This window comes from Salvelinus fontinalis, chromosome 35 (assembly GCF_029448725.1).
Source record: "Salvelinus fontinalis isolate EN_2023a chromosome 35, ASM2944872v1, whole genome shotgun sequence".
Taxonomy (NCBI): domain Eukaryota; kingdom Metazoa; phylum Chordata; class Actinopteri; order Salmoniformes; family Salmonidae; genus Salvelinus; species Salvelinus fontinalis.
This window is the reverse complement of record NC_074699.1, coordinates 2,347,190-2,371,592: the sequence shown is the minus strand read 5'-3', so window position 1 is coordinate 2,371,592 and position 24,403 is coordinate 2,347,190. Positions and strand designations below refer to the sequence as shown.

The window sequence follows — 24,403 nt, the reverse complement described above, 5'->3', positions numbered from 1 at the left end:
GGGGATTCTAACCAGCGACCTTACTGGCCAACGCTCTTAACCGCTAACCTGCCGCATATCCATCCATCGAATGTAGCTCTATACCTTATGCAACCATATCCTACCTGTGGTGCGCTTCTTCTTTATTGGAGCTTGTACATTTAGAAAATAATTTCAAATGAACCATTAATCAAACAGCATTAACTTACCAGAGACTTTATCAAGACTGTTTATGATTTGCATCGGATCATCATCATCCTCACCATGTCTCTCCATTTGAACAGACTATTTACACCCGTGATCTCAACAGATTTCCTCTCTCTTTCCTCCACGCTCTGAAAACCATATAGTCGATGCCTTCACTGCGCCCGTGGGCTCAATGCTGTGGTGTGGCATGGAAACGATGGGTTTCCCACAGAACGTCCCCCTGCCTCCCCACGAAGGCTAGCCTACTACAGAGGCGCTCTCTCTCTCTCTCTCTCTCTCTCTCTCTCTCTCCCTCTCCTCTCTCCTCTCCCTCTATCTCTCTCTCTCTCTCTCCCTCTCCTCTCTCTCCTCTCTCTCTCTCTCTCTCTCTCTCCCTCTCTCTCTCTCTCCTCTCTCTCTCTCTCTCTCACTCTCTCTCTCTCTCTCTCTCTCTCTCTCTCTCTCTCTCTCTCTCTCTCTCTCTCTCACTCTCTCTCTCTCTCTCTCTCTCTCTCTCTCTCTCTCTCTCTCTCTCTCTCTCTCTCTCTCTCTCTCTCTCTCTCTCTCTCTCTCTCTCTCTCATCTCTCTCTCTCTCTCTCTCTCTCTCTCTCTCTCTCTCTCTCTCTCTCTCTCTCTCTCTCTAAACAAGAGATAGAATCCATACGCGTTACGAACTACATCATGTCCATTATGTGCCCTCCCACAACACGTCGTGCAAAATAGCTGTAATATATTTCAGTGCAGTGCATCAATAGGATGGTCAATATGGTTGTGAGAGCACCAGCAAGAGACAGCTGGTGCCGCCCACGCCACGATATGATGTCTCCTCCAACATGGGTAGGTGTGAGGCTATCCGTCAAACACAGGGGATGTTTCATGCTTGAAATACATGATTTACGACACACTAATTTGACTGAGCAAAGCGGCAACATCTTACGGTTATGTGGTTATATGATTTCTAATAATGTAATGATTTGACCTGCACCTTATTGGCCTGTACTGTCATGCACTCAGATTATCATACTCGTATCAAAAACTCGATGACTGATTTTGTGAACCCCCAAAATCAGCAAATGGACTTAATCAATGGTTACATTTTCAATGAAAGAACCCAGTATAGAGGAATTCAAATGAGGGCATTTCATTTACCTCGAGCCTGGCGACCACGTCGATACCTGGTGACAACAGTCCGTGCGCAACGCAATGCTTGTGTGTCCAATGAGTTTAGGCTACTCTCTCTTCAAATAGGAACCCAGAGTGACAGTCACAGATGAAGCGTTGACGAAAAATGTCAGAAGTAGCCTAGACCATGTACAGCATGTCAAATGTAGATGCCCAATCGCCCACTATATCTAACTTTTATGCGGGACATTCTCGATCCCCGCGGAATTTGAATTTTACGCAGCCTGAGTGGAAACGACTTCGTTCTGTATGATGCTTAAATTTGCCAGGCGCATCATTATAGTACAATTGTAAATCTCCATAACAAAATATTTTAAACGTTTTTGTATATGTAGCAATAGTTCGTCGTGATCAAAAACACACTTGATCGCCTATATCCGTGTACGATGTTAGGCCTATATTTACATGTGGATAATCCGTTTTTGAAACATTCTGGAAAGTATACTCTTTACGATTAGGCTACCAGGATGCCACAGGGAAAAACTGGTATTTTATAGGGAAACCCCCACCCCGAAATCAAGGCGCATCTGGGCTTTGAACCAACTTGGTCAAACCAAACAATATTTACTGAAATTACTGAAAGACAGCAATTAGGCCTACCTTAGTTAAGCACAATAAAGCAATGATGTCCAGAAACACAAGTCAACAAAACTTCACTTCCCCACATGATTCCAGGATCACTTTTGTCGCCGACTCACCTGTGTCAAAGATGATCTGTTAAAATGACAAGATACTCGAATGACCGCTCTAATAATGGAATAACATGTCCTCAATGATTACGGGCAAGTGCGGTCAGGTGGGACCATTCTAGCCAATGAGAGGGCAGATAGTTGTGCCTGTTGTTCACACGCGTAGGCTAAGTCGTTTTTCTCAAAGTTGCCAGAATGCCACTTGCATTCACTTATGTCAATACATCTGTAAAACCCTAAACATTACGAAACTTATATTTGATGAAATACGACTTACCTAAATTCGACACTCTCTTATAGACCACCAGGCTCATCTCACGCGGACAGATTTTGAGTGGAGTAAATACTCTCCCTTCGCCTCTTCCTCTCTGCCTGTGTCTACCTGTTCGCAACGTCCCTGCTACACCCTCCTTGAGAATCAGGAAATGTCAAATTGTCGTCGTCACCTTAGTGACACAACAAACAATAACCTACATAGTTTGGCATTGAATTAAGCTTACAAATAGTCTTGCAAGTCTGTGAATCAGAATAATTATATATCAATATCAGGTAGGCCTAGGATGACAGTAGGAAACGCAATTCAACACATTAGGAATGTTTTCAAATGTAATCTCTGCACACACATTCCAGCCTGGGCGTGTAGGGACTCTTATGAAGCAGGGAATAAGAACCAAAAGGATGGCATTCCCAGCTGTTCTCAGATCAGAGCCAGAGTACCTGAGACTTCTAACTAAAGTGAATGTACATGCATAGAAAGTATAATATTGCACATAATTCACATCTGGATTCAACCACCTGTTCTTTAAAAAGTAGCCCGTGTCTGCATACAGTCTTGTTTAAAATGTTGAAGATACTGATGGGAAATGGAATGGAAATACCTGTTGAGGGGATGGATGTAATTAGTTTTTCAAAAATCTGAATATATTTCCCTACCAAATGCTTCTGCAACAACAGTGACTTTACATATGTAAAATGTTTCCCGCAGTGATCTGGTGAAATGCTGGTGCATAAACTACAGGCCTATCTCAATTGATAACCACTAGCATTAAACACAGTAATTACTATATACAAGTGGAATACAGAATAAAAGGGATATCATTCTGGATGGTAACAAAAATAATTTCCCCTTCAAATTTATCCAAGCATTGGTATCCTTGTATTGTTCATTTGATGAGTTGTCTGTAGTCTTTTCATGATATCAGTCCTTTGATAGAGGCTGTGGTCTTCTCAAGCCACAATCCCAATGAATGTATCCATTCATTAACTTTATGTAGTAATCAACTGAATCAATTTGTGTTTTGCCTCAGCTAACAGTTTGGTATGGTGGAAATGGACTGGGAGACTAGTCAGGATCGAGGGAAATATGACCGGAGCAAAGTACAGAGAGATCCTTAATGAAAACCTGCTTCAGAGCGCTCAGGACCTCAGACCGGGGCAAAGGTTTACCTTCCAACAGGACAATGACCTTAAGCACACAGCCAAAACAACGTAGGATGGGCTACGGTACAAGTCTCTGAATGTCCTTGAGTGGCCCAGCAAGAGCCCGGACTTGAACCCGATCAAATATTTCCTGGAGAGACTCAAAAATAGTTGTGCAGCGACGCTCCCCATCCAACATGACAGAGCTTGAGAGGATCTTCAGAGAAGGGAGAAACTCCCCAAATACAAAAATACTTGCGAAAGTATTCAGCCCCTTGGCATTTTTCCTATTTTGTTGCCTTACAACCTGGAATTAAAATAGATTTTTTGGGGGTTTGTATCATGTGATTTACACAACATGCCTACCACTTTGAAGATGCAAAATATTTTTTCTTGTGGAACAAACAAGAAATAACACAAAAAAACAGAACTTGAGTGTGCATAACTATTCTCCCCCCCAAAGTCAATACGTTGTAGAGCCACCTTTTGCAGCAATTACAGCTGCAAGTCTCTTGGGGTATGTGTCTCTCAACTTGGCACATCTAGCCACTGGGATTTTTGCCCATTCTTCAATTCTGCTCCAGCTCCTTCAAGTTGGATGTGTTCCACTGGTGTACAGCAATCTTTAAGTCATACCACAGATTCTCAATTGGATTGAGGTCTAGACTTTGACTAGGCCATTCCAAGACATTTAAATGTTTCCTCTTAAACCACTCAGGTGTTGCTTTAGCAGTATGCTTAGGGTCATTATCCTGCTGGAAGGTCCCAGTCTCAAATCTCTGGAAGACTGAAACATGTTTCCCTCAATAATTTCCCTGTATTTAGCGCCATCCGTCATTCCTTCAATTCTGACCAGTTTCCCAGTCCCTGTCGATGAAAAACATCCTTACAGCATGATGCTGCCACCACCATGCTTCACTGTGGGGATGGTGTTCTCAGGGTGATGAGAGGTGTTGGGTTTGCACCAGACATAGCGTTTCCATGATGTCCAAAAAGCTACATTTTAGTCTCACCTGATCAGAGTACCTTCTCCCATATGTTTGGGGAGTCTCCCACATGCCTTTTGGCGAACACCAATCGTGTTTGCTTATTTTTTTCTTTAAGCGATGGCTTTTTTTCTGGCCACTCTTCCGTAAAGCCCAGCTCTGTGGAGTGTACAGCTTAAAGTGGTCCTATGGACAGATACTCCAATCTCTGCTGTGGAGCTTTGCAGCTCTTTCAGGGTTATATTTTGTCTCTTTGTTTCATTCTCTGATTAATGCCCTCCTTGCCTGGTCCGTAAGTTTTGGTGGGTTGGCCTCTCTTGACAGGTTTGTTATGGTGCCATTTTCTTTCAATTTTTTAATAATGGATTTAATGGTGCTCCGTGGGATGTTCAAATTTCAGATATTTTTTTATAATCCAACCCTGATCTGTACTTCTCCACAACTTTGTCCCTGACCTGTTTGGAGAGCTCCTTGGTCTTCATGGTGCCGCTTACTTGGTGGTGCACCTTGCTTAGTGGTGTTGCAGACTCTGGGACTCTTTCAGAACAGGTGTATATATACTGAGACCATGTGACACTTAAATAAAGTCCACCTGTGTGCAATCTAACTAATTATGTGACTTCTGAAGGTAATTTATTGCACCAGATCTTATTTAGGGGCTTCATAGCAAAGGGGGTGAATAAATATGCACGCACCACTTTTCCATATTTTTAAAAATGTATTATTTTTTTATTTTTTTAAATTATTTTTTTCATTTCACTTCACCAATTTGGACTATTTTGTGTATGTCCATTACACGAAATCCAAATAAAAATCAATTTAAATTACAGGTTGTATGGAATCAAAATAGGAAATACGCCAAGGGGGATGAATACTTTTACAAGGCACTGCACAAGTGTGCCAAGCTTGTAGCGTCACACCCAAGAACAGCCAAGTCTGTAATCGCTGCCAAAGGAGCATCAACAAATCAAATCAAATGTTGTTGGTTACATACACATGGTTAGCAGATGTTAATGCGAGTGTAGCGAAATGCTTGTGCTTCTAGTTCCGACAGTGCAGTAATATCTAACAAGTAAACTAACAATTCCGCAACAACTACCTAATACACACAAATCTAAGTAAAGGGATGGAATAAGAATATGTACACTACCGGTCAAAAGTTTTAGAACACCTACTCATTCAAGGGTTTTTCTTTACTTGTACTATTTTCTACATTGTAGAATAATAGTGAAGACATCAAAACTTTGAAATAACACTTATGGAATCATGTAGTAACCCTTTTTTTTAACAAATCAAAATGTATATTTATATTTGAGATTCTTCAAATAACCACCCTTTGCCTTGATGACAGCTCTGCACACTCTTGGCATTCTCTCAACCAGCTTCATGAGGTAGTCACCTGGAATACATTTCAATTAATTAAGTATGCCTTCTTAAAAATGTATTTGTGGAGTTTATTTCCTTCTTAATGCGTTTGAGCCAATCAATTTTGTTCTGACAAGGTAGGGGGGGTATACAGAAGATAGCCCTATTTGGTTAAAGACCAAGTCCATATTATGGCAAGAACATCTCAAACAAGCAAAGAGAAACGACAATTACTTTAAGACATGACGGTCAGTCAATACGGAACATTTCAAGAACTTTGAAAGTTTCTCCCATTTGCAGTCACCATTTGCAGTCACAAAAACCATCAAGCGCTATGATGATAAATGCTTCACAGAGTTCAAGTAACAGACACATCTCAACACCAACTGTTCAGAGGAGACTGTGTGAATCAGGCCTTCATGGTCGAATTGCTGCAATGACACCACTACTAAAGGACACCAATAAGAAGAGACATGCTTGGGCCAAGAAACATCAGCAATGGACATTAGATCAATGGAAATGTGTCCTTTGGTCTGGAGTCCAAATTGGTGATTTTTGGTTCCAAACAGGGTGTCTTTGTGAGACGCTGTGTGGGTGAATGTGATTTATTTAGAATTCAAGGCACACTTAACCAGCATGGCTACCACAGCATTCTGCAGCAATACGCCATCCCATCTGGTTTGTGCATAGTGGGACTATGATTTATTTTTCAACAGGACAATGACCCAACACACCTCCCAGGATGTGTAAGGGCTATTTTACCAAGAAGGAGAGTGAATTGGTACTGCATCAGATGACCTGGCCTCCACAATGCCCCGATCTCAACCAAATTGAGATGGTTTGGGATGAGTCGGACCGCAGAGTGAAGGAAAAGCATCCAACAAGTGCTCAGCATATGTGGGAAATTCTTTAAGACTGTTGGAAAATAATTCCAGATGAAGCTGGTTGAGAGAATGCCAAGAGTGTGCAAAGCTGTCATCAAGGCCAAGGGTGGCTATTTGAAGAATCTCAAATGTAAAATATATTCGATTTGTTTAACACTTTTCTGGTTACTACAAGATTCCATATGTGTTAATACATAGTTTTGATGTCTTCACTATTTTTCTACAATGTAGAAAATAGTACAAATAAAGAAAAACCCTTGAATGAGTAGGTGTTCTAACCGGTAGTGTACATATGGATGAGCGATGACCGAGCAGCACAGGCAAGATGCAATACGTGGTATAGTATACAGTATGTACATGTACACATGAGATGAGTAACGCAAGATATGTAAACATCTCTTTCAAATACTAATTGTGGTCTCTCACTATGGGGCCACACCCTTTTAGGCAGAGTCACAGGAAGCTCCAGTCACACAATGTCTGTCAGAGAACCCCACTCCGTATAAGGTGCCACGCTCACATCCTCTACTTTATGATTTTTTTTCTTCCTTACTGCAAAGGTAAGATCTCTATCTCTCCTCAGCATGACTTGAACCACTTCTGTCCTGCTTAACTGTTCACAGGTGACCTGTTCAGCCACCGAGCCAGGACTAGCTCCACAGCTAAGGTTGGCCAGCAAACGATTAAAGCTCACTCTTTCTACTAGTTATTTCTATCTACAGTTTGTAGCATTACTTCTCTCCTCGTTTAGCTTATCAGCGCCCGCACTAGCTAGACTAACTGCTAGTTACACAGCAGGGAAGTAAAGTCAAAAGAGGCTCTCTAGACTGAATAGCAACATGGTTCTCTTCAGCTAACACTGTGCTAGCTATAGCTAAGCTAGTAGTCCACTGGGTGACCACTTAGCTAGATAATGCCAATTACAAGAACCTCACAGCTAAGCATCGTCTAGCACGTGCATAACCCGGTTAACATGCTCAGGCAGCTCTCGGTGACCCGAGTCCTTTGAGTGTTGTACAGCGTTATCTATAACTGGTCAGTGTCAGCTTAAGCCAGGCTTCTAGCCCTTGCGGCGAATGCCAGCTCGGTATAAGCTACTGTCTGACAAATTGCTAGCCTAACTCTCGTATATAGTTCGCCTAGCACCCAGTTGCTTGTGCTTACTGTTTGAACCAGTCCCACTACTCAGTGATTCAGTCCACGAGAGAGCATAAAACAGGCTAGCTAAGGCGGCAAGGCTAGCATTACCACTGCTAACCTGAGCTAAGCTAAACTCTCACGCGGAGTACCTCAGCTAGCACACGGCTAACTTAGCTCTCTTGCATAGATCACCTACGTTCAGTCGGTCGTCCTTGTTTACTTAACTGGTCCCACCCACAAGGTCCTCCGGTCCAAGAGACTCTAAAACCAAGCCAGCTACTGCGTCAAGGCTAGTTTTTACAATCTCTAGCCAAAGCTGGGCTAAAACATGGTTTGTTCTGGGCACAAGTGCCCTCCAAGCTAAAGCTCTCCCCCCGGTACCGCTTTAAGTTCAAGCCGAGGCTGGACGGGTAAATATCAGTTGCCACCATGCACTGTTCCCACACCATGCTTACAGCACCCTGCCTCCAGAAATATATCACTCTATGTCCCCTTGCAAAGGTGCACAGAGCCTTGATATATCTATAAAATCCTACCTCTGTGGGATTTTATAGACTTGTGGAAGGCTTGTGGAAGGCTCTCTGCATTCAGGGGCTCCAGACCCCACCGACGCAGTCCTGGGGCAAGGTGTCCTTCACTGCAGCCTCTTCGAAGTCCTGACCTAGGGATCCGTCCCCAGCGGCGGAGAGGAGCACGGCACAGCTCATACAGTGTTCGGCCCTGCCCCTTCTCGGGCTGAAGACATACCACCCCCCCCCCCCCCCCCCCCCCCCCCAAAGAGGAAGAGGGGTTTTCCAGAGTTGGGCTTGACACGAGAACTGCTCTCCCTGTCTCCTGGGTGCCGCCCCAAGGGGCATGGCACCTCCCATTAAGTTGGCACGGGTATGCTACCCTGGTGAGGCTTGAGGGTTTCTTTGCTACCGTGTTCAGGACCACTCAAGGGCATCGCTTGCAGCATCTACGTATAGAGACGCATTATCCGGTACGTTGGTTACCCCTCATTTATTTGAGACTTCTACAAGATGGGACCCTGGCGCCTTATAATGAATGGGGTTCCCCACTTTTCACCATGCTTCCTGTCGGTTTCCGATAGATGTTGTGTGATTGGAGCTTCCTCTGACTCTGCCTAGAAGGGCGTAATCCCCAGATTTGAGTGAGGTCTCTCACTTATCAGAGAACCAGGGTTACACAAGCACCCTTAAATTACAGCTGTTAGGTGTCTATTGTACAACCTTCTTAATTAAAGACGCGTTAAAGGTTTTGTGTAATTTCAGCCGGTTGTTTTGAAAGTAGCGCTCACAAGCCAAAATGGGTTCGCAAAAATTGTGCACAGTTGTGTACAACGTCATCCATGTTGTATGATATGTTACATCTTGAAAAAAATAAGATATATACACTGAGTATACCAAACATTAGGAACACCTTCCTAACACCTAGGAACACCTTCCTAATATTGAGTTACAAAATTGGAGTGCCCATCCACTGGCACGCACAGGTTGAATCAATGTTGTTTCCACATCATTTCAATTAAATTACATTGAAATATGGAATAGATGTTGAATGGACGTCTGTGCCCAGTGGGCACCCCTGGTTTAGAGCTTAGCTCTGACTGCAGGTTTCCTGCACCGTGCCCATAGTCAGCGCACACCTTCCGCTTGAGAAGCATTACATTTCAACCATCAACGGTCCAAGTATACCAGACTTTTTGAGCTACTCTAGAACAATTTTATAAATGGCGACATTTTCTATATGTCACAATGGTCTCTGGGGTGTAACTTGATTTGCTAATGTTACACTTGTGAGTTCTGTTTGTTGTAATCACAGAACTAGAATTCATTACATATTTTGGGGGGTTGAAATGATGTGGAAACAACATGGATTCAACCAGTTTTTGCCAAGTGGGAGGTGTGTCATTTGGGTCCTCTACAAGTTCGACCCAAATGGTAAATGCTTAGTGGGCTGGTAAATGCTTGCGCATGCAGGGCCAGATTAATAAATTATAGGCCTTGGGGCTTTGTTTTTTTTCCATCCCTGCAAGTTATAAGACCAGCATTTCATAAACTTCACAGTGGAAATGCTTCAGTTTTCTGCCATATGACTGGTTTTACATTTGTTGTAAGGATCGACGCTGGAGACGAGAAGCGGGTACAGGGAGTGAACATTTAATGAACAACGGACATGAAACAGAACAGGAACAGCATCTGGACAGGGGAAAAATAATTACATCAATGCTGAAACAGGGAACAAAGTGAGGAGCAGACAGGTATAGAGGGGGTAATCAACAAAGTAATGGAGTCCAGGTGAGTCCCATATTGCGCAGCTGCGCGTATTGATGGTGACAGGTGTGCGTAATGAAGGGCAGCCTGGTGCCCTCGAGCGCCAGACAGGAAGAGCGGGAGCTGGTGTGACAGCACCGCCCGGTGTCCCACCTGGGCGAGCCTGATGGGCCGGCAGAGGCATGGGCGCTGGACAAGACAGACGAGCCGGCTGAGACGTGGGAGCCTGGCGAACTTTCTGAGGGTAATGATGGTGACAGGTGTGCGTAATGAACGGCAACCTGGTGCCCTCAAGCGCCATAGAAGGAGAGCAGGAACAGGCGTGACATTTGTATCTATCGATCATAAGGTACACATAGAATGTAGCCTATGGACAATGCGTTCAGAATGGAGCTCAATGGAAGATAGTCATTAAAACGTCTTATGGCTGCAAGGCAAAGTTTTGAGTAGCCAGTGAAATCGTGCCCATTTCAAACGGCCTCCTACTCAAATCTTGCTCGTACAATATGAATATTATTATTCTTTTTGGATAGAAAACACTTTCGAGTTTCTAAAAGAGTTTGAATTATTTCTCTGAGTGAAACAGAAGTCCTTCTGCAGCACTTTTCCTGACCAGGAAGTGAAATGTCAGAAATCGATGCTCTTTTCAACTTGATGCCTATACATGGTCTTAACACTTAGGAGTCTGCTGACACTCTATACGTCTTAATATTGGTGTAAAGAGGATGTCAGAGAATAATTTTTTTTGCTCCTCTTGGTCTGTGGTGGAAAAAAACCTATTTCTTTGACGTGACCGTCCACTTCCGGTACTCTGAAGGAAGTCGGATTGACTTCTGTTTTGCCTTGGTAACGAACGGCTAACGTCTCCGGCTCGATTTTTTTTTTGATACATGTGACCATATCATCGTAATGTATGTTTTTTCAATATAGTTTAATCAGATTATTGAAACTTTATTCGGGAGTTTTGCCGTGTTCCGTCCTCTGACTGTGTTTACGTTGGAGAAATTTATGCCACTCGGCTAGTGCCAATGCTAATTGAAGAGGGACATTTGCCATTCTGAATCGAAACAACGACTCATCTGGACAGAGGACACGTTCTTCAACATTCTGATGAAAGATCAGCAAAAGTAAGACCCATTTTATGATGTTATTTCATATATCTGTCGTCCATGTGAACTGGCCGTGGGCGCCCAATTATTTCTGTCTATTGTAGCTACGCTAATATAGCGATACATTTTGTTTGCGCTGTAAAACATTTAATAAATCGGAAATATTGTTTGGAATCACAAGATGCCTGTCTTTCAATTGCTGCAGACTATGTATTTTTCAGAAATGTTTTATGATGAGTAATTAGCTATTTGACGTTGGTGTCTGTAAATATTATGGCTGCTTTCGGTGCCATTTCGGATTGTAGCTGAAATGTAAACTATGGTTTATACATGAAATATGCAAATTTTTCGAACAAAACATATGCTATACAATAAATATGTTATCAGACTGTCATCTGATGAATTTGTTTCTTGGTTAGTGGCTATTTATATCTTTATTTGGTCGAAATTGTGATAGCACCTGATGGAGTAAGAAACTGATGGAGTTAAAAAGTTGTGTCTTTTGCTAACGTGGTTAGCTAATAGATTTACATATTTTGTCTTCCCTGTAAAACATTTTAAAAATCGGACATGTTGGCTTGATTCACAAGATGTGCACCTTTCATCGGGTGTCTTGGACTTGTTAATGTGTGAAAGTTAAATATTAAAAAAAAAATAGATTTTGAATTTCCCGCCCTGCACTTTGAGCTGGATGTTGTCATAAGTGTACCGGTGTCGGGCTGCCCCCGTAAAAGGTTAAAACATAGGCATATAGCCTCCCGAGTGGTGTAGCGGTCTAAGGCACTGCATCGCAATTCGTGCAACTGTGGTGGTGTCACTTGTTTAGCTATTTATCTGCTTTAAAGAGTGAAAATACTTAAGCATTTATTCATACTAGCAGGTCTCCCATGAAAAAGTGATGTTGACTTCAATGTGACATCCAGGTAATTAAAGCTAAATTGTTCTGTGCACTCTCACTATATAGAAGTGTGTGGTTCAGTGCCAGATTTTTTACAGAAAATAGACATAGAATAGAATGAGCAATTCTCAATCAGATGAGACACACCTGGTCTCATTCATTTATAGATGTTACTTAGATTGAGAATGATTTCATGGTGTAACGATGTGCTGCTGTTTTTAAACACACAGCAAACAAAGAGCTGCCTCCAGCTCCAGCCACAACAAAAGAGGATTCCTCTGAAGAGTTCCTGCTGATGTCACACACAAGCGCACACTTGATTTAGGATAGTGTAGAATAAGACTTTGCCACACAGCCACACCACCACTGCCCTTGAAAGCTTCTCCACTGGACCCATCAAGAGATGAGGTTGCCTCTTCATCTTGGACCACGGGCGATGGACAGAGCCCATTAGAGCTGCCAGTGATGTACTACTGGCCAGGCACCACGGGGAGGAAGAGATCCTGAAGTGGGTAGTTCTGCTTTGTTCTTAACACCAGCCCAGAGAAGCTCCTAGAGACACCCAGCTGTGACATTATGTTACTGCAGAGAGTAAAATGGTCAGTGTCCTAGTCACGTCCCCTGCCACCTGCACTTACACAGCAGAAAGCCACACCAATTCAAGAATGCCATTTGAGGAGGATTTTGCTGCCGCTGCCTTTTTTCAATGGGGGCTGGAGGCCTCAAAGCAGAGGGAGGCAGTGAGGAAGGAGCGAACTGAGAAAATCCTTAGAGCAGAATCCCTCCGTCCGTCTGTACAGGTTCTGCCACCAGTCACTGAAGCAAGGCCCCAACAGCCATCACACACACACACACACACACACACACACACACACACACACACACACACACACACACACACACACACACACACACACACACACACACACACCAGCTTTCCTTGAGTGGCAGGAAAATATCTACTGCCTAGCCAAAGTGTTTTCCCTGTACCTGGCACAGGGCATTGGCGGGAGCTCCAACAGTCTGCCTTTTATGAGACTGAAAAGTAGAGATGGATGGTGGGGAAGGGGGAGTGACTCTACACACACACAGAAATAAATAGGAGCTGAAAATCTATTTCCATTGATGGAAGTAGTTTGGACTCTTGTTCGATATGTATTTATTTCACAGGTACTGTTCATTCTTTTACATTACTGTACATACATTGCTGTACTTAAACTTAGTACTTAAAGTGCTTAAACTACTTAGTACTTAAAAATACTACTTAAGTTTATGTACTTTAAGTATTTTTACTTAAGTCATTTTTTGGGGTGTCTGTACTTTACTTTACTATTTATGTTTGACAAATTTTACTTTTACTTTACTATATTCCTAATGAAAGTATTGTACTTTTACTCAAGTAGTATTTTACTGGGTGACCTTCACTTCTACTTGAGTCATTTTCTTTTAAACATTGTGTTGTCTTGACCCACCACTATGTTTAACAGCAGAGAAACTTCCTAAATGATATGTTTTCAACTTGAAATTTGATGACTTTTCCCGGAGTCACCCCAACATTTGAAAAAGTGAAACATCGCCTTTGTTCGTATTTCCATCAAAGCTGTACACCATCAGGGTACAAAGATTGCCGGGTCAAAAATGACCCTAAGACAGTTATAAAATAATTGACACACCAAAAAAAAAACACAGACACACACGAGAAATTGAGATTGTGTGTGCTACTGATTGAATTCAGCCAGTTGCTGCTGAAGAGGAAGATCACCATGGTTGGCACAGTTAGAAAGAACTAGCCTGAGTTCCCCCCTGTACTCCTCGCAACAAGGGGGAAAGAGGGCTTCTCATCAAAGTTTACCTTCACCCCCACCCCCACTCTAGTTTCTTACCTCCCAAAGAGGAACAAGAATGTGATCCTCCTGAGCACACTTCACAAAACAGTAGAGATCAGTGATCGTGAGGACAGGAAGACAGCCATCATCCTGGACTACAACCACAACAAAGGAGGCGTGGACAACCTGAACAAGGTGATTGGAACTTATTGGAACAGCTGTAGGAGGATGACTGCCCGCTGGCCCCTGGTCATCTTCCATAACTTCATTGATGTGTCCTCATGCAATGCCTTCGTGATATGGAACAAGAGCAACCCTATCTGGATGCCTGATAAGCGAAACAAGAGGAGGGTGTTCCTGGAACAGCTGGTAAAGGCACTTGTAACCCCAAAACATTCAAAGAAAGCACCACCCCCACACAGCAGCCTCTGCAGCGCTTGTGAAAGCTGTTCAGGGGGCTGAATCTTGTTCTGATCCACCCGAGGCTGCAGCTGGGGCAGGCAATAAGAGATGCCAATTCTGCGCCCCCAAGAAGGACTGTAAAACAAATACTATGTGCTGCACATGTTATAAATACATCTGCAAAGTCCATGCACACACACTTGCATACTGTCCTCCATGTGCAAATTAGACTTGATTGATTTATGTTCTTCATGTTTTTGTTTTGTATCTATTATCTTATTCTTATTTATACACCTTGTGGGTGGGGGTAATGGTTTAAAAAAAATGGGAGAAGACTAGTATTTTGTAGTTGAATTCCTCATTGTACAGTATATGCGAATATATCACTATGTTGCCAAAAAAGTTCAAGACTTGTTTCCCTTCAATAAAATGCATTCAAAACTAGTTTCTGCAACTTTCTTAGGATATACAAGTGCTATCTCTTGCAAAAAAAATGTTTACACCAAAGCAGTACCTTTAGCAATAATAATAAACCTCTACTTTAGTAAAGAAAATAATTTACAGGTGTGTTGTAATAAAATGAGTGGTGTCCACTGATTAAATGCAGTCTTTCTGCATTGTGAAGAGGGAAAACCCAGATATTCACAAAGTTTGTGATGAATGACAGGTTGTTTCTTCATGCAAAATAGATTTGGGGTTTAAAATTCAATTAAGCTGCTTTATTTTAGGGGTTTAGTGAAGGCCTGTCATTATTTTTACCCTTAAGACAAGTGGAGTATACATAATATTAAGATTACACAAGGGTAAAGGTAACTTTACTTTTCATCAAGTATGATTTCATTAAATTAAACCTTAACATAAAGCAATTTTCTCAATTTTTTTATATTGTCTTTATATGCATTACAATGGTAGATGTAACGTCCTCCAAATGCAAGACGTCCTCCAGCGATATCTGAACTTTTACCTTTGAGCAATATCCCAACTATAAATACAGTAAAGTACACAGTATACAAATTAAATTTAACAAGTGTTTTTTTTAGACACAATGTTTTAGTCATTCAAGGTGTTGGTCTGATGGGAATTTGATGTCATCTTGCTTGAGGAACAATACAGGAAAAACATAGAACAAATGAGGATAGCCCCCATTTTCTTCATGTCATGACTTACCTGGACCACCAATTGAGATGTGCCTCTAAGTAAATCAGGTGTTACATGAGGTGGAAAGCAGATGCTTTATCTTTTCTTAAAATGGCACTCAATGTATTTACATTCACATAAACTGTTTACACTAAACAGACCTAAAAACAACTATCAAGGTTTGTTGCATGAAGAAATTAATAAATAGGTGTTGATCATGAAGCATGGAGCTGCCGAGGTAGAATATTGAAAGTGTGTTTATCTTCAGATATTTGGTTTTAACTTTACATCTCACAGGATATAGATGCCATGCTCTGAAGAGGCACTCTATGCTGTAAAATTAAATAATCACAGTCGGTCCCTGCTTCTCCCGTAAAACTAGTTATTCACAGTGGGTTCCCTCCTCCTGTAAAACTATTTGGTCTCAGGGAATTGTAAGTTATTAGAATAAAGAATTGAAGACAAAAACATTTTATAAACTGATTAAACTTTATTAAAACTTGTAATGTAATTATTGTTTTAAGTACAGTGCACCAACTTCTGACGGAATAAACTCATGTTTATTTTAATAAACAGAGTAAACTTTTATCATATGATTCATGTTGAGTACAGTGTAACAAGTATTGTAAATAATCATGTGTCCCTGGGTGGGATCGAACTATATCTCAAAACAAGGCATTAAAGGTCAAAAAAGGCAATTAAAATCTTGTTGTGGCTATGCACGACAAGCCAGCACCCGAGGTCTGGTGTTGCCTATCCCTACTCTAAACAAACCACATTTTCTCTGCCACTCCTTTGGCTTTGTCATATTTCCCTACACCTTGTTTGACATTGTTTTGGACACACCCTTCATTGAACAAGGGAAAAAAAAGTGAGGACTTAAAGAGGAGTTTCTGTTTACATTGAGTGCAGTTGTGAGTGTGAAGTTGGGGGGGGGGGGGGGGGGGGGGTAGCTAGCAGACTAACCGGCTAATGTTAGCAATTAGCATTTACAGGATAGGTACTGTTTGGGGTAGCACAGAGAATTTTTAACCAACCTTAACTTGTCGATACTTTGTTCTCGAATCGGCGAAACACATACAGTTGATGTCGGACGTTTACATACACCTTGGCCAAATACATTTAAACTCCGTTTTTAACAATTCCTAGTAAAAATTCCCGGTCTTAGGTCAGTTAGGATCACCACTTTATTTTAAGAATGTGAAATGTCCGAATAATAGTAGAGAGAATGATTTATTCCAGCTTTTATTTCTTTCATCACATTCCCAGTGGGTCAGAACTTTACATACACTCAATTAGTATTTGGTAGCATTGCCTATAAATTATTTAACTTGGGTCAAACGTTTCAGGTAGCCTTCCACAAGCTTCCCACAATAAGTTGGGTGAATTTTGGCCCATTCCTCCTGACAGAGCTGGTGGAAATGAGTCAGGTTTGTAGGCCTCCTTGCTCGCACACGCTTTTTCAGTTCTGCCCACAAATTTTCTATAGGATTGAGGTCAGGGCTTTGTGATGGCCACTCCAATACCTTGACTTTGTTGTCCTTAAGCTATTTTGCCACATCACTGGAAGTATGCTTGGGATCATTGTCCGTTTGGAAGACTCATTTGCGACCAAGCTTTAACTTCCTGACTGATGTCTTGAGATTTTGCTTCAATATATCCACATAATTTTCCTGCCTCATGATGCCATCTATTTTGTGAAGTGCACCAGTCCCTCCTGCAGCAAAGCACCCCCACAACATGATGCTGCCACACCCGTGCTTCACGGTTGGGATGGTGTTCTTCGGCTTGCAAGCGTCCCCTTTTTCCTCCAAACATGCCGATGGTCATTATGGCCAAACAGTTCTATTTTTGTTTCATCAGACCAGAGGACATTTCTCCAAAAAGTGTGATTTTTGTCCCCATGTGCAGTTGCAAACCACAGTCTGGCTTTTTCTACGGCGGTTTTGGAGCAGTGGCTTCTTCCTTGCTGAGCGGCCTTTCAGGTTATGTCAATATAGGACTCGTTTTACTGTGGATTTAGATACTTTTGTACCTGTTTCCTCCAGCATCTTCACAAGGTCCTTTGCTGTTGTTCTGGGATTGATTTGCACTTTTCGCACCAAAGTACGATCATCTCTAGGAGACTGAATGCGTCTCCTTCCTGCACGGTGTGACGGCTGCGTTGTCCCATGGTGTTTATACTTGCGTACTATTGTTTGTACAGATGAACATGGTACCTACAGGCTTTTGGAAATTGCTCCGAAGGATGTAGCAGACTTGTGGAGGTCTACAATTTCTTTTCTGAGGTCTTGGCTGATTTCTTTTGATTTTCCCATTATGTCAAGCAAAGGGGCACTGGGTTTGAAGGTAGGCCTTGAAATACATCCACAGGTACACCTCCAATTGACTCAAATTCTGTCAATTAGTCTATCAGAAGCTTCTAAAACCATGACATAATTTCCTGGCATTTTCCAAGCTATTTAAAGGCACAGTCAACTTAGTGTATGTAAACTTCTGACCCACTGGAAATGTGATACCGTGAATTATAAGTGAAATAATTGTTGGGAAAATTACTTGTGTCATGCACAAAGTAGATGTCCTAACTGAAATGCCAAAACTATAATTTGTTAACAAGAAATTTGTGGAGTGGTTGAAAAATGAGTTTAAAAGACTCTAACCTAAGTGTATGTAAACTTTTGACTTCAACTGTATCTAAAATGTCCGTGTCCAGTTGCAGGATTTTTGTTATTAAAATAAATACATGTTTTGCGCCTGCTGAGTCCACTGAGGCAAGAAGACCTCTCGAGTCAGCTAAGGTGTGGAAGCCCGACGAGCTAGCTGAGGCACCCCCGGTTCCATCGGCAACAGCACCCAGACCCGACGTGTCAGCATTCTGTAAGGATCAATGCTGGAGACGAGAAGCAGGTAAAGGGAGTGACCACTTAATGAAACAACTGACGTGACATTCATCTCGTGACATTCATCTCTATCGATCATAAGGTACAACTAGAATGTAGCCTATGGACAATACGTTCAGAATGGAGCTCAATGGAAGATGGTCATCAAAACATAGGCATATAGCCTCCCGAGTGGTGTAGCGGTCTAAGGCACTTCATCGCAATTCATACAACTGTGGTGGTGTCACTTGTTTAGCTATTTATCTGTTTTAAAGAGTGAAAATACTTAAGCATTTATTCATACCAGCAGGTCTCCCATGAAAAAGTGATGTTGACTTCAATGGGACATCCAGGTAATTAAAGCTAAAATGTTCTGTGCACTCTCACTAGATAGAAGTGTGTGGTTCAGTGGCAGATTTTCTAAAGAAAATAGACATAGAAGGTATCAGCAATTCTCAAATCAGATGAGACACACCTGGTCTCATTCATAGATGTTACTTAGATTGAGAATGGTTTCCAAATCTTTTATTGCTTATGGTTTAACGATGTGCTGTTATTTTAAAACACACAGAAAACAAAAAGCTGCCACCATTGTGGGTGCCGTATAGACAATGGTGGTAAATATCTCATTCAAATCTAATTTAATTCATAAATGTGGCCACTTAAGTTGTGTGGATATCTTTCAAGTTGATATTTAGATTTAGAGTAACTGACATGAATTGGAGCATGACCAGGCTTAGTCTACACTCAGGTGGAACAACGGATATGTAATGCATTTGCCAACAACTGTTGTGCCAATTAATGCATATCACAATGGTCGAGAGGTGCGTACACACTGTAATCTACATCTGTTGTTAAACTTGAGTGATGACTAAGCCCAAGAGGTTTTGTAACCTCACGTGATTAAGCCTATGTCAATACAGATCGGAATGTTTGATATCCTTTTTACTCTACACTGTTGATAGTAGTTGATGCCAAAGCTAATCACTGAATGTCCTACTACAAGGACTCAGTCAGCTTGACAAACTTCTGTGTCATATGAACACACACACCAGGGATTGCCAGGGCGGGTAAACTGATCAGTCGGGACAAGTTTATATTGTGCATTTAGTGACTGAATGCAACAAAAAAGAAAAGCACAGCAACATGATTGATCACACAGTTCATCTTTATGAGGCTGTCCTGATCCGCTCCCCTTTGACACCAGCTCCAGCCACATCAAAAGAGGATTCCTCTGATGAGTTCCTGCTGGATACAGGTAATTCGAATGACATCACACACATGTTGTGTGCAGGCACAAACCCATTGTCTCTCACACACACACAGAAGCGCACACTTGATTTAGGTTAGTGTATAATAAAGACTTTGTCATTAAAGTAATATTGATAAGATCTTCCAAGCACACCTCTGCCAGTCACACCACCACTGCCCTTGAAAGCTTCTCCACTGGACCCATCAAGAGATGAGGTTGTGTTACACCCCTGAAAAAGGGTAGAACGAATCACGAGAGCGTGATACGGAATGTTTACTCATGGAACGTTTAGTGCAATCATTTTACAAAAGTAACACATTTTACAGAATAACAGATCTACAGGAAATAGAGTTTTGTAGGGTACAAGGCTTATTCAAATCATAACAGCATACACTGTACATCACTGAAACAAATACTATTTTCAATATAACTGTCAAGCAAAGCTTTAACTCAGTAAACCAAAACACAATTTATCAACAGGCAATAAAGTGTTTGAAAAACCATTACACAAATATCACCGCAAAATATCTTATTAACAATGCACAGGTTCATTCACAATCGACATAAAATGGCAGCTACGTAGCAGTACCTAGCAGTGCGTAGCTAGCTGCAACCGAGCACGGCTCATATTACTCTGCAAACTTAACTAACTTCCTCAATATGTTACTAAAACAAACCTTAAACACTCTTGACATGTTAGCAAGTTATTACATTTAAATTACTCTTTTTAATCATCAATAACGTACCTGAAAAAGGGTAGAAAGAATCACGAGAGCGTGATACGGAATGTTTACTCATGGAACGTTTAGTGCAATGAGAGAAAGACCGCGAATTCTCCGTGAACTTGAGTGGAGACCAGAGCAATCGATCTCAGGCTCATAGATTAAGAGCATTTAGTAGATCACAGATTAACACTTTTATCCACGACAACATAAAGTAATCAACATAACGTTTACACATTCCTCTCACAATTCGTACCCTTTGTATGCTTGACGGATTTTAACAGAATTATATAAATGTTATCAATCTATCAACTAATACTGAATGCATGATCTTCTTAACCTTAGATGTTTTAAGATCCTCACATACTATGAATTTACTAATACTTTTTAATGTATAACAGGCTATTAGTATTTCCTTTAACCTGTCACAGTTGCCTCTTCATCTTGGACCACGGGCGATGGACAGAGCCCATTAGAGCTGCCAATGATGGCCTACTGGCCAGGCACCCCGGGGAGGAAAATATCCTGAAGTGGGGAGATCTGCTTTGCTCTTAACACCAGCCCAAAGAAGCTCCTAGAGACACACAGCTGTGACATGTTACTGCAGAGAGTAAAATGGTCAATGTCCCAGTCGCGTCCCCTGCCACCTGCACTTACACAGCAGAAAGCCTCACCAACTCAAGGATGCTATTTGACGATTTTGCTGCCGCTGCCTTCCTTCAATGGGAGCTGGAGGACTCAAAGCAGAGGGAGGCAGTGAGGAAGGAGCGAACTGAGAAAATCCTTAGAGCAGAATTCCTCCGTCTGTCTGTGCAGGTTCTGCCACCAGTCGCTGAAACAAGGCACACAAACCGGCTTTCATTGAGTGGCAGGAAAATATCTACTGCCTAGCCAAAGTGTTTTCCCTGTACCTGGCACAGGGCATTGGCGGGAACTCCAACAGTCTACTTTTTATGAGACTGAAAAGTAGAAATGGATGGTGGGGAAGGGGGAGGGATTCTACACACACAGAGAAATAAATAGGAGCTGAAAATCTATTTACATTGATGGAAGTAGTTTGGACTCTTGTTCGATTTATATTTATTTCACATTACTGTACATACATTGCTGTATATATTATCAGTGCTGTAAAGTACTTATTTTACTTACTTACTTACTTACTTACTTAATATTTTTACTTAAGTCGTTTTTTGGGCTATCTATATTTGACACATTTTACTTCACTACATTCCAAAAGAAAATATTGTACTTCTGATAAAATAATTTATATGTTGAAAGATAATGATTAAATAATACCACTCTGAAACCATATAATTGTATGAAATTGATTAGAATCATAAAATTATAATCTGATGATGTGTGTAGTTTTAGTCAGAATTAGATTAAACAATGTATCTGTATAGTGGAAAAGCACAGACTGTCTGAGCAAGGCGTAGCTTAGGATTTGAACTTGTATGTGTGTGCCTAAGAAAATACAGAAGAACAATTAAACTGTGTTTGAACCGACCTGGCTAGGCCTCTAAGAAACTTATGATAGCATAGGGAGTACTTCTCAAGGTTTCCCTAATCTCGAGGGAATGGAACTGTCGGCTGGGTAGTGATACACAGTGTTGAGAACTATGGAGAAGGATAAAACTCACCTACTGTTTGTGTGTATGTATGTGTGTAGGATACCTACTGTTTGTGTGGAAGTATGTGCACAGCTATAAAAATGCATGTCTTTGTATAATGGGCTTCAGAGCGTTCTCGTGAATAAACTGCACTATCTTTTTGCATAAGCTGAGTCTTTAATTATTATTAAACCCATGGTCTTACAGATCTCTGGGATTGGTCAGAGCTATTTATTGTCAGTTAATATCATTGGGATTGAAAATTCTCGTGACAACTTCTTACTCCATACATTTTCCCTGATACCCAACAATAATCATTACATTTTGCATGCTTAGCAGGAAAGGAAAATGGTCCAATTAACGTACTTATCAGGAGAACATTCCTGGTCATCCCTACTGCCTCTGATCTGGCTGACTCACTAAACACAAATGCTTTGTATGTAAATTATGTCTGAGTGTTGGAATGTGCCACTAGCTTTCTGTAAAAAAAACACATTGTGCCATCTGGTTTACTTAAGTACAAATAATTTCAAATTCCTTATATTAAGTATCAAACGTAAGTGTATTTAAACCAATGTCACGCCCTGACCGTAGAGACCTTTTTATGTCTCTATTTTGGTTTGGTCAGGGTGTGATTTGGGTGGGCATTCTATATTCATTTTCTATGTTTGTATTTCTTTGTTGTTTGGCCAGGTGTGGTTCTCAATCAGAGGCAGCTGTCTATTGTTGTCTCTGATTGAGAACCATACTTAGGTACCTTTTTCCCACATGGTTTTTGTGGGTAGTTATTTTTTGTTTTGTGTTTCTGCACCTGACGGGACTGTTTCGGTTTTCATTTATTCTCTGGTTATTTTTGTTAGTGTTCAGTTCTGAAATAAAAGCATGAACACTTACCACGCTGCACTTTGGTCCACTCCCTCTTCTTCAGATGGCCGTGACAACCAAATACTTTTAGACTTTTACTCAAATAGTATTTTACTGGGTGAACTTCACTTCTACTTGAGTCATTTTCTATTAAGGTACCTTTACTTTTACTCAAGTATGATTTCATAAAATTAAACATCAACGTAAAGCAATCTTCACTTGTTTTTTATATTGTCTTTATGTGCATTACAATGGTAGATGTAACGTCATCCAAATGCAAGACGTCCTCCAGCTGTCACGGATCCCCCCGGGTACTGTTGCTCATTCCGTGCACCAGTTCCGGACGTCTACGTTACCGGCCTTCTAGGCGTCACTGAACTGTCTAATTAGGCACACCTAGCTCCAATTCCCCCTGATTAGTATGTGCCCTCTGTTCTCCAGTGTTTGGTCGGTTATTGTTCCCGTTGGTCTTGTCGTCACGGCTTTCGTGCATTTATGTCGGGTCTTGTCCCGTGTATTTATTAGAGGTTTACCTCGCTCGTTTGGGTTACATCTGTGTTTTTGTATACGTGTTTGTTTTGGACTTCGTCCCTGTGCCTTTTTATGGCATGTTGTAGTTAGGTGGAGTAGTAAAACCCCCTATTACGTATACCTGCGCCTGTCTCCAATAATCTATACAGCGTGACACCAGCGATGTCTGAACTTTTACTTTTGAGCGATATCCCAGCTATAAATACAGTAAAGTACACAGGTTACAAAATACATTTAACAAGTGTTTAGACAACATTTTAGTCATTCAAGGTGTTGGTCTGAGGGGAATCTGATGTCATCTTGCTTGAGGAACAATAGAGAACAAATGAGTTAAGCCCCCACGTTTGCTGCAGTGCCTTGCAAAAGTATTCATCCCGTTGGCGTTTTTCCTATTTCGTTGCATTACAACCTGTAATTTAAGTAGATTTTTATTTGGATGTCATGTAATGGACATGAAAAACAGTCCAAATTAGTGAGGTGAAAAAAAAAATCAAATTTAAAAAAAACACGGAAAAGTGGTGCGTGCATATGTATTCACCCCTTTGCTCTGAAGCCCCTAAATAAGATCTGGTGCAATCAATTACCTTCAGAAGTCACATAATTATTTAAATAAAGTCAACCTGTGTGCAATCTAAGTGTCACATGGTCTCAGTGTATATACAAACACACCTGTTCGGAAAGAGTCCCAGAGTCTGCAACACCACTAAGCAAGGGGCACCACCAAGCAAGTGGCACCATGAGAAAATTTGAAAGAATTTGTCACCACAAACCTGCCAAGAGAGGGCCGCCCACCAAAACTCAAACCAGGCAAGGAGGGCATTAATCAGAGAGGCAACAAATACACCAAAGATAACTGTGAAGGAGCTGCAAACCGCCACAGCGGAGATTGGAGTATCTGTCTATAGGACCACTTTAAGCTGTACACTCCAGAGCTGGGCTTTAAGGAACAGTGGCCAGAAAAAGCCATTGCTTTAAAAAAAATTGGTGTTCGCCAAAAGGCATGTGGGAGACTCCCCAAACATATGGAAGAATGTACTCTGGTCAGGTGAGAATAAAATTGAGCTTT

The 24,403-nt window shown here is 41.5% G+C and overlaps 1 protein-coding gene across 5 annotated transcripts in view; it reads right to left on the bottom strand.

The window, feature by feature from the left end:
* The window catches only part of LOC129834209 (anoctamin-1-like), a 60,596-nt gene extending 58,529 nt beyond the window's left edge, over nucleotides 1-2,067 (bottom strand). Inside the window, exon 1 of one of the 5 annotated variants that reach the window (XM_055898953.1) lies at nucleotides 2,047-2,067. Coding sequence is in view for 2 of the 5 variants with exons in the window: in XM_055898950.1 (XP_055754925.1) it covers nucleotides 189-255 (67 nt within the window). In the remaining 3 variants the exon portion in view is untranslated. The other 4 variants (XM_055898952.1, XM_055898951.1, XM_055898950.1 and 1 more) reach the window with 4 other exon arrangements.
* Nucleotides 2,068-24,403: the final 22,336 nt, after the last annotated feature.